At 41.0% G+C, this 10,696-nt stretch overlaps 1 protein-coding gene across 1 annotated transcript; it reads left to right on the top strand.

The window, feature by feature from the left end:
- Positions 1-2,173: 2,173 nt before the first annotated feature.
- On the top strand, positions 2,174-8,766 carry LOC307192397 (butyrophilin-like protein 1; the record flags this gene model as incomplete). Its single annotated transcript, XM_079933220.1, is given in 10 exon segments — positions 2,174-2,255; positions 3,171-3,521; positions 4,111-4,392; positions 4,534-4,734; positions 5,310-5,330; positions 5,421-5,447; positions 5,632-5,658; positions 7,501-7,527; positions 8,239-8,744; positions 8,746-8,766. Coding segments are annotated over 10 exon segments (1,545 nt in total).
- Between the last annotated feature and the right edge of the window lie 1,930 nt (positions 8,767-10,696).

Below are 10,696 nucleotides of genomic sequence, written 5' to 3'. Positions count from 1 at the left end.
AGTCATGTCTTCAGCCCATTCCTTCTCTCCTTCAGTTTTCCCTTCCCATTCCTCAATATTTCAGACCCTAACCATACGGTATGTGTCAGACCCCAAATGAGACAGGATGGCCTTACGGAGGAGGGTTGCCCAGCTTGGTGGGAAAGAATTTGAGTGGAAAGAGAGGTCATGCATGAGGTGGGGAGACAGCCCCGAAGAGAACTGCGGAAGAATATATGGTCCTATATTCAAACAATGTAATATTATGCAACAATATAAAAAATGTTAATGTACTGATACACACAACGTGGTTGAATCCCAAAATACATTTTGTTTAGCCAAAGAAGCCAAGCACAAAAGCATACATACTGTATGACTCCATTTTTGTTGAAGTTTTAGAATAGGCAAGATTAAGCTATCATGATTTATATCAGAATACTGTTTTTCCACCCCCTGGAATGGATTGATGGACAATGGACATGAGGAAAATTTTCAAGAGACAAAAAAGTTCCACAGTTTGATGGAGGTGGTGGTTACATGAGTGTAAGCGTTTGTGAAATCTCATTCAAATGCATGTTTTAAAACCATGCATTCCATTGCATGCAAATTATATCTCAAGACATTTGATTTCTTAAAAAGGCAAATGTACCTCATTGTCTCTAGAAAATATTTGTTTAGGATCTTGGTATTCATTTAGCCAGACAGTTAGGGACTTACATACTAATATTTGTGCAATTGCTATTTGTGTCTCTGATTATCTGTAAACCTTGTGTGACATGAAGAAACATGAATCAAACTTGGAAAGAGTGTGAAATGGAAAGAAAATGCCATGTGAGCATTCTGTATCTAGCACGGTAAAACTGTGTAGTTATATCTATTCTACTTTGGGGAGCCCTAAGGTTTTTGGAAATACAGACCTATTCTTGGAGCAGAGAGCCCTCCATTTTCAACTTCTTATTTCCCCCTGTGCAGCTCTGCACGTGGCTTCCAATATCAATCATGGTGTGGTGAGAGTAAGCATGCTTCTCCTGGGCTTATCCTCTAAATCAGCTAGCTTTGTTAGATGGACATTTGGATTACCGGCCGAACTGAGTAGTATACAGGAAGATGACTCCCTCTCCCCAAATAATGTCATTTCAGTCCTTTGCAGGTGGTGGGGGGGGAGCTACACTGAGCATTTTTGACCAAAGCAACTTTAGAGTTCCTATCATTCTATAGCTCAGCCCAGTCCAAAGTCTCCTGGGGTGACCTTTATTACTTCCACTTTCAAAGTAAGTAAAAGAGCTGCAGGCAGGCTGTGACTCTCTCGTTAAACCTATTCCAGGAGAGGCATTCAAATGCCAGTGCCTATTGGCAACCCTGTTTTTCCTCCTTCCTAAGAATATTTTCCTAATCCAGGGATGGGTTAGAAACCGGCTGTTTCCAGTCCCTGAAGCCACACCGTTGGAGGCTGACCTCAAGAACAACCAGGTGCAAATTGTCTCTGGAGCTGGGTCTTGTAGGTGCCAGGTCTTGTAGGTTCCAGGAGCTTCCAGCAGCCCCCCTTGGCTCAATCTGGATGGTGAGAGAGAAACATATGGTGATGTGCAGGTGTGTCTGTGGGACATGTGGGTACTGGAAAAAGAAGGGCTTGAGCTCTGAGTCATGTGGTGACAAAATTCCCTTCCCTTTCAGAAGTTAAGCCACAAGAGTATTTGCAGTCAAAATAAATAAATAAATGTATGAATGAATGAATGAATGAAGGGGGGAAATAGTCTGGCTGAGTGGAGTGGACAAATTTTGTGTCTGACTTCATCTCTCAACATTGAACTCAGGGTTTTCGGTTTCAAGAGAGCCCCGGTGAGCAGATGAATCTTTAGATAAGCAAGTGAGCCCACAGGACACAAGAGAACAGTTTACAGTTTTCTACACCTGCTGGGGAACCAGTTTTCAGGAAAAAAAAAAAAGAAGAAGAAGAAGGAGGGAAGAAAACAAAATCCATTGGGAACGGGTGGGCATTGGTGGTGTTTTTCTCAAGGTCTGTGAGGGAAAATAGCCAAAAACCTGTGTATAAAAGTATGTCTTTGAACACGGGATTTTTGTTTTCCAAGAACTTCCACTCGGCTAGCTTCTCAGCACCTTCTCCAACAGAGTACCTCATTGTCAGAGTGAACATTTTGTGCTTCCACCTGCTCCACTTTCTGCTCTGAAGAAGATGGCGGGTTTTCCCAGCTTCCTTCCTGCTGGCTTTCTCCCCACTCTTCTCCTTCTCCAGGTGTCCACGTGGTGCTCCCCAGGTCAGTGTTCTCCCTCATACTTTTTATTTGTAGGTGTGTTTTCAGTGGTTCTTTTCATATAATGGGTCCATCAGTCCCAACTCTGCATCTTCTCAAACGAGTTATTTCTGGGGGAAACTGTGGCTGTGTCTGCTGCTAACAGAAGGCTTGAAGGGTCGGGTGAAGGGTGGGAGTGATCTCCTTCACATCAACACATCTTAATCCTTTGAGCAGACCTCGCAAAACTCATAGCTATAATATTTATCTAAGTCTTTATTGCGTACTACTGATTTTAGCCTGTTTAAATTTGATGTAACTGTTTGTTAAAACATACTTCGTAGGGCTTCCCTGGTGGCGCAGTAGTTGAGAGTCGGCCTGCCGATGCAGGGGATATGGGTTCGTGCCCCGGTCCGGGAAGATCCCACATGCCACGGAGCGGCTGGGCCCGTGAGCCATGGCCACTGAACCTGTGTGTCCGGAGCCTGTGCTCCGCAATGGGAGAGGCCACAACAGTGAGAGGCCTGCGTACCACAAAAAACAAAACAAAAAACCATAAAACTCCCATACTTTGTAATGTTTTCACTGTCAAGAAAACCCAAGTCTGAGTACAAAGAATTTGGACTCAGGATCCCTAAGCTCTATCTGCTTATGATCTTGGACAACCCATCTATTCTTTCTGGGACATAAGTCCTTTCTTCATAAAATAAAAGGTCCCCTCAAGATGAAGTTTTCAGACTCCAGGTTTGAAGAGAACCAGCTATGAAGTCACGATAATGGCATTTTCTGTTATTGTCTCTTTAATTTGAGGTCAAAAAATAACACAAATAAGAGAGAAATACATTTGGGTCCCTACATAAAGAATGCAGGGGGGTCTACCATCTCATCCTGCCCCCCACCCCCATTCATTCCCCCAATTTGTCTTTAATTTTCATGCAGTGTCTGGGTTTTCCGTGAAGGGACCAGCTCAGCCCATCATGGTCCTGCTAGGGGCAGATGCCAGTCTGCCCTGCCAGCTGTCTCCTGAGCAGAGTGCAGCCCACATGCAGATCCAGTGGTACCGAGCCCAGCTCTCCTCCACAGTGCTTGTGTACCAGAATGGACAGGAACAAGGAGGGGAGCAAATGCTGGAGTACCGTGGCAGGACAGAGTTGGTGGGGGACTCCATTGGCAAAGGCGCGGTGGCCCTGCTGATCCAACACATCCGTGCCTCTGATGATGGCCAATATCGGTGTCATTTTAAGGATGGTCACATCTCCCAAGAAGCCATTGTGGAGTTGCGTGTGATAGGTAAGTTAACTGAGCACAGAATGTATGTGTCATGGTGTAAAGCAAAGGGAAGGGTGAGAACATATGGATTCCTAACTTGGCATTTCTTATGATCTTCCATATGTTTATATAATATTTTGCCTTGTAGAATGTCAATTTCCTAAACTGTACAGTGAGGATAAGACTATGTACTCTGCTTTTAAACAATAAAGGAGGCAATCCTTCTGAAGATATATTAGTATCCAAAAGATCACAAAAATTAATTAACTAGTATTAATTCAGATAGGTACTGAGGCCTTCAAATATTTTTGACCCAATCAGGAGAGAGAGACAACTTGTAGAATTAAACTCCTTTCTTCTAACTTTCATTGTCCCTGTTCTTTTTTCTTCTTGGAATGATCTCAAAGCTCTCTCAGTCCAAGTAAAGTGCAAAAGCATTAAGTTGATTTAAAAACTGAATCACAGGTAAGCCTAACTTTGGCCATGAGCAGTTTTGAATTCTGAGCTTCAGTTTGCTCATCAGCCTAGTGAAAGGCAGTTACACCTTCAACCTCAGGGACTCCTGAATCCCGAGGACCACAGCCCTCAGGCACATGTCTTCTCTCCTCAGGCTTGGGCTCTGCCCCTCACGTTTACATGATGGGGCCTGAGGATCGCGGGATCCGAGTTCTGTGCTCCTCAGGTGGCTGGTTCCCAAAACCCAGGGTGCAGTGGAGCAACATGGTGGGAGTGAAGCTACCATCCCTCTCTGAGTCTCAGACCCAAGATGGAGATGGGCTGTTCTATGTGGAGGCATCGCTTGTGGTCACGGACAGCTCTCTGGACAATGTGACCTGCTCCATCCAGAACCCCTTCTCTGGCCAGGAGAAAGTGTCAGCCATCTTCCTCCCAGGTCAGTACGGCACAAACTCCAAGGCAGAGTTGGGTGCATTAAGGGCAAGTAGGAGTGAAGGAAGGCTGAAGGGAGCCTTGAAGAGAGGGCAGGGCTTCCTCCAGGTCAATCTCTCACTGTGTCTCCACATGCCTGTGTCAGAGCCCTTCTTCCCCAGGACGTCTCCGTGGAAGACAGCCCTGGCTGGGATGCTCCCTTTGCTGGTGCTTCTCCTCATCGGGATCAGCTACACTGGCTGGAGAGAACATAAAGCCAAAGAGAGAGAAGTAAAGAAAAGGCAGGAAGAATCTCATAACACAGAGGAGATGAAGAGAGAAAAAGAAGTGGCACTTAGAGTCAAAAGTAAATCAGGGCAGCAGGTCAAATCAGAGGTTCATGGAAAAGCTGCAGATACAGGTTGTGTAGGGTGGATGGGGAAATAAAAGATTACTGAAGGATCCCAAGGAAAACGCAGGGTACCAAGAATTCTACAGAGCTGGGAGTCCTATGGAAAGGAGAAAATCATGTGGGAAGTTAGGAGGTCTGTGGGCAGTGGTCACGAAGCCTCCAAATTGCGGCTCAACCCACACCATGCCTTTTCACACCACTGTGCCTCAACCTGTTTCTCTTTGTGGAAATGTCTTCCCTTAACTTCTCTTCCTTTTTGTCCTTCAAGAATAGGCTTTAGAAACACCTAAGAAATCTTAAACTCCTATGAAGCATGGGCTCTCCTTCCTGTGTGACCCCATGATACTTCCCATGTTAACGTTTCTTAGTGCCCGTCCTTTTACATTTGACAAATATGTTTGCTAATCTTTCTCACCTACTTAACTATGGGACCCTTAAGAGAAGGTCAAATTGAATTCATTTAGCTACTCACCAAACTTAGGAGCAGCTAAAACCCAGTTTCATGGATTTTATATCTCCTCCTCTTCCAGTGAACCTCGAGGCAGAGCTTGGTGAGTCTTGTTTCTTCTCATGCCCTGTGTAGAAGTTGTTCCCCTTTTCACACCTGTTCTGGGTCTCTCATTGAATGTTGTTTCTTTCAGAAAGTCGAAAGGCATTATACAATAAAGGTAAGAGACTCTGTCATGTCAATTGATGTCCTGATGACCAACAGGTTCTCAGCTCCCTATCCTTAGAGGAAAAGACTAAAGGATTGAATGATGATTAGTGGAAGAGAAATAAGGGGAAGGAAGAAAAATTCAAGGCCCCAGATTAATGTCTCATCTTGTCTTACCTCTATTTTTTCTGTTTTAGATTGGAAGAAGGCCTTGCTATATCCTGGTACGTAACTCTATGGACCTAGTCTTGCCAAGTGCCTCTGGTATTCTGAGCATAATAAGCAGAGTCATAAACACACACACACACACACACACACACTTGAAAGTTGTGAAAATTTATTTGGTATCACTCTGTAGTATTTTGTATTTGGAGGCTCAAATAATCAGTTGTCTTCCAGAGCTAATGATGAAGGAGAAGTAATGGCTGCCTGGTCAGTCCCACCACATGGCTAGGGTAGGACTCAGCAAGAATTGTTAGCTCATCCACTATGAAGAAGGAAGGGACAGAACTCAGAGTGATTTTGATGAATAAAGAGAGATTTGGGAACAATAAAGACTATATTATATCAGCACTTCTATTCTACAAATAAAGTTTAAAAGAGCAGGAAATGTATTATATTTTATATTTGGAAAAATATATTAACTATGATTTCACTTATTTTACCTATTTGAAATAAAAAAGTAAAATTCAATATATAGGGAGAAGGTTTATGTGTAAAAAAGTTGAAAAACAACTTTTAAAAATATTTGAATATGATTTGCAAAAATATGTTTATCTGGTGGTGGGGAAATTGGCTATATTTATACCTTCTAAAATTTGTCCATGTATTCTGTGGGTTTATAACTTGTGTGTGTGTGTGTGTGTGTGTGTGTGTGTGTGTGTGTGTGTGTAATATAGAGTTGGACCTCAAAAGCACACCAGGTCATTTCTTGAATATGTATCTGTGCAAGTTTTATATGCCAGACATTGTGCTAGATGTTGGTGGTACAAACTATTATACTCTAACCCTGTGAAACAAAGTCCATTGGGGGAAGTAAGCCAGGAACCAGGCAACTACACACAGCCTGATAAGTGCTTTGATAAGAGGAGGTCCTCCCACGGATTAAAGTTGATTAAGCAGTTTCTGTTGAGTTTTCTTTCATGAGATACTGAAAAATAATCCCGTGTTTCCAAAGGAGTGAACAAAGTACTAAGAATGACTTTTGACTTTTAGTTCCAACTCTACCAATTACAGCTGAGAAATCAGGTTCTTTTCTCTTTTTTGAGCTCAGTGTCCTTATCTCTAAGACAAAAAGACTGGAATACATGATCTCAGATGTCCTCCTTGACTCATATATTCATAGATTCTATGCATCTGAGTGCTACACTTCTGACAGGAGCGCAGTTTAGTGAGAGACCACAGTGCTGCTCCAATCAAGAATTATGGATATGTCCTTATCTGCCTATTGTCCCAAGAGTTTATGAGAATACCCAATCTTTAAATAAAATCACAAGTCCTGTCATAAGAGAAGTGGCCACAGGCAGAAGCAATTCTATTTCTCATGAGGAATCTGTCCCTGGAGAAAAATATAAGCAATCTGATTACAATCTGGGTCAAAGTAATAATGGCCCATTTAAATGCCTTAGTCATAAGCTTAAACTCTACTCTGAGGAGATCACAGGCTAGAAAAACTATAAATAAAATGGAATAGAATAAAATTAAATTAAATTTAAAAATACAGTTTATAGCTCTCATAGTGAGGAGGTACATAAAGGTCTTGAGAGCATAGTAGAGGGACATGTAGAGCATTAGACCGTGCTCCAGGGGTCTCCAAACCTGGCTCAGACTGGAGAATACACCCCAGCTTCGGGCTGAAATATGTGATAGTTTCTAGTGTGAGACAGAGCGCAGAAAGCATACTATTTGTCCTGTAGTTTCTGGATACTACCAGAGCTTGAGGGGTTTAGAGGAGGTGAGAATGTTGACAAGAGAAGGTGATGAGTCAGGGAAGGAAGCACCTTACCTCCTTTTCATTCCCTGGGTATGCTTCCGTCCCAGTTTCAACTTGTATTGCTCTTTTTCAGACTGGAGGAAGGAACAGTTCCAACCTGGTAAGTTGTTCTTTATCTTTTTGGCTCCCTTCCAACCTGCCCTCTGAGACCCCACTTTTCTTTCCTAACATCATCTCCTCGCTGAAAAGACAGGGGCACTATTGTTCTGGTAAAGAGAGGGAAGAAACATCAAAATCATTAAATATTAGCCTGAACTGAAAATTGCTGCTAGGCTTATCTACTCTGGTCGTGATTCCATTTTCAATATATTGGCACAGCTTCCTCATCTATGGGGTCCACTTGGTTCTAAAACAGAAATTAAGATAGCCCCTCAGCTGAGGAGACCCCAAACTAAGTAAGAAGTGCTCAAAATAGCAATTCAGTTGTTCTTTGTAGAGAGGTCAGCTCACTTGGATCCTGTTACTAATTGAGGAACATAGGTCTAATTTGCAGAGGACACGGAAAGAACACCATTCTCCAATAAACACTTCAAGTCACCTGCTCACTCTGGCATTCTGCCAAGACACTGACCTATATAACTGCATAGATAGGATAAGATAAGTAGCCTAGAACTCAAGATGAGAGCACATCAGCCGCCTCCCAGCACCACCTCCCCCAACACACATGTTCAGAGGGGATGCATTCTATCCCTACTCCTTACACATTTGCTCTGTTTTGTTAAGGTTTCCCTTGTAACAAAACAGTTACAGGGGAAACAGTTTTCTGAAATATACAATGTTGGCCTTTTCCTTTCCTTTTTTTTTCTTCCAGCTCTTGTGACTCTAAATCATGAAAACTTTCATCAGGACAATTCTGACCCAGAGAGAGAAGAGAACATCAGAGAGGAAACACGGGTATTATTATGTAATAAGCAAGGAGACGGCAACCTTATCAAACTTGGTCAGAAAGAATTCACTTCAGGGAGACATTACTGGGAGGTGGACATTGAGGACACTGATGAGTGGACTCTAGGCATTTATGAGAAGCCCACAGAGAGGAGTGGGTTACTCAGCCATCTACAAAAGAAGAAGTTCAGCGTCTTAGAGAAGAAGGGACGTGAATACAGGGCTCTCACCTGTTCTCCCCCAGAAATTTTCCTGGAAGAGCCTCTCCTGATAGAAAAGTGTCCACGAAAGATTGTGATTTTCTTGGATTATGAGGATAGTGACATTTCTTTCTATAACATGACTGACAGAACCCACATCTTCTCTTTCACCCAGGCCAACTTCTCTGAGTCACTCTATCCTTACTTCAAACTTAAATCCATGGAGCTCTCCCCATCTGTACAATATTAAGTGACCTAGAAGAAGAACCTATAAACCATGAAGATAGTAGCCCATTCTCTGTAAGCCCTAGGACCACTGATTATGAGGCCTCTTGGCTTAAGGCTCCATGAAACTGCATGACCATAGTTTCTAACCACATCAGGCAGTGTTTCTCAAACAATCTACAGAGAAGAATCTTTTTTTTTCTTTTGGTTATTGTTGTAAATGTTTCTTGCATTATATATCACAGACATACTTTTCTGAATAAATTACTGGAAATAATGAAGTGAGTTAAAAACAGACATACAAGTGGTAATTTTATTATTAGATAAAATATAACTAATGTTTTCTGTTAATTTGCTCTAAAGTTTTGTAATACTATATTTCTGTATTTGTTTCATAAAGAACTAGTAAGAAAGGTTTTATAAATATGCACTGGTCTGAGGATCACACTTTAGTAGCACTGCTCAAGGAATAAAAATTAGATACACTTCCTCACATTTCTCAACACTGAATAAAAATGACAAAAGAGTTCTATTTTCAAATGTTGAAGTAGAAAAGTTAAACTGTAATTTGATAACAAGCTAAACTATATCTTAAATGCAAGGATAATTTGAGAAAGAAAAAAATAAATATCAATCACAATCCAATTCTAACTAATGTGGTGATGTGAACATGATGGAGGTCTGGGAAAACCAGAATCAACTGAGAGCAAATTGAGGTATTTATCCTACTGAATGATGAGAGAGAAAGGTGATTGCTTTGCTTAAGATGTTAATAAGGAGAATGACTGCTTTGTATTCTGGGGAATTCTAAGTATGTCCACCAGCAAAGGTAAGGAAAGGCCCTTCCTCTCCCCCCAATCAAAACTATCTATTGGGTTAAAATGAAATGATTAGAGGAAACAGTAACTAATACTTAAACAAGGGTGAGAAGGGAATGTCATCCTACCACCCAGACTAGAAAACCTTGTAAATGCAGTGGACACTGTGTAGAGTACCCACAAAAATCTTTCCCTAGTAATGGGGAATAATCAGCACTAGACTAAATATTGATCCAATATTGATGAACAAATTTAAAAGCAAGATTCTAATGGACCAAATTGTTTACAAGTATCTTAAATTCTTTCCAGAGAAAAGCTCAACAGGATAAAAAAATCACACTGTCTGACATTCAATCAAAAATTACCAGGCAAGGAAATAAGCAAGAAAATACAACATATAATGAACAGAAAATCAATACGTTAAAATTGACATGGAACTGGTACAGGTATTCAAATTTATAGACATGTTAAAACAGAAGTTATAACTGTATTCCAAATAGTTTAAAATATGTTCAAACAATTCACTAGAGATATACATTTAAAAGAAAGACCCAAATTGAACTTCTAGAAATGAAAAGTACAATGTGTGAGATGAAAATTTCACTGGATATGATTAATGGTAGATTAGTCATTGCATAAATAAATGGTTAGTGAACTTGAAGACATTAATTCAAACTATCTAAAATGAAATGTACACAAAAAAAAATTTTAAAAATGAAGAGTATCACTGATTTGATGAAAAACTTTAAAGGGCCTAAAACAAAAGTAATTAGAGACCTTGAAGAGAGAGGTGTGTGGACAGAAAAAAGATTTGAGAAAATGAGAGTCTAAAGTATATTCTAAATTTGATCATTATAAACTCAAGATCCAAATATCACTCTTAGGGCAATTCCCTGGTGGTCCAGTGGTTAGGACTCCGTGCTCTCACTGCATGGTGCCCAGGTTCGACTTCTGGTTGTGAGAATAAGATCCCACAAGCCACACAGCAAAAAAAAAAAAAAAAAAAAAAAAAAAAAAAAAAAAAGAAAGAAAGAAAAAAAATCACTCTTAGTCTGTTCAGACTGCTATAACAAAAACCGCCATAGACTCAGTGGTTTGTAAACAGTGTAAATTTATTTCTCACAGTTCTAGAGGCTAGGAA

Source organism: Stenella coeruleoalba (genome assembly GCF_951394435.1).
Source record: "Stenella coeruleoalba genome assembly, chromosome: 10".
In the NCBI taxonomy this organism is placed as follows: domain Eukaryota; kingdom Metazoa; phylum Chordata; class Mammalia; order Artiodactyla; family Delphinidae; genus Stenella; species Stenella coeruleoalba.
Note: the sequence above shows the minus strand (reverse complement) of the source record. Positions and strands in the feature narration are given on the sequence as shown.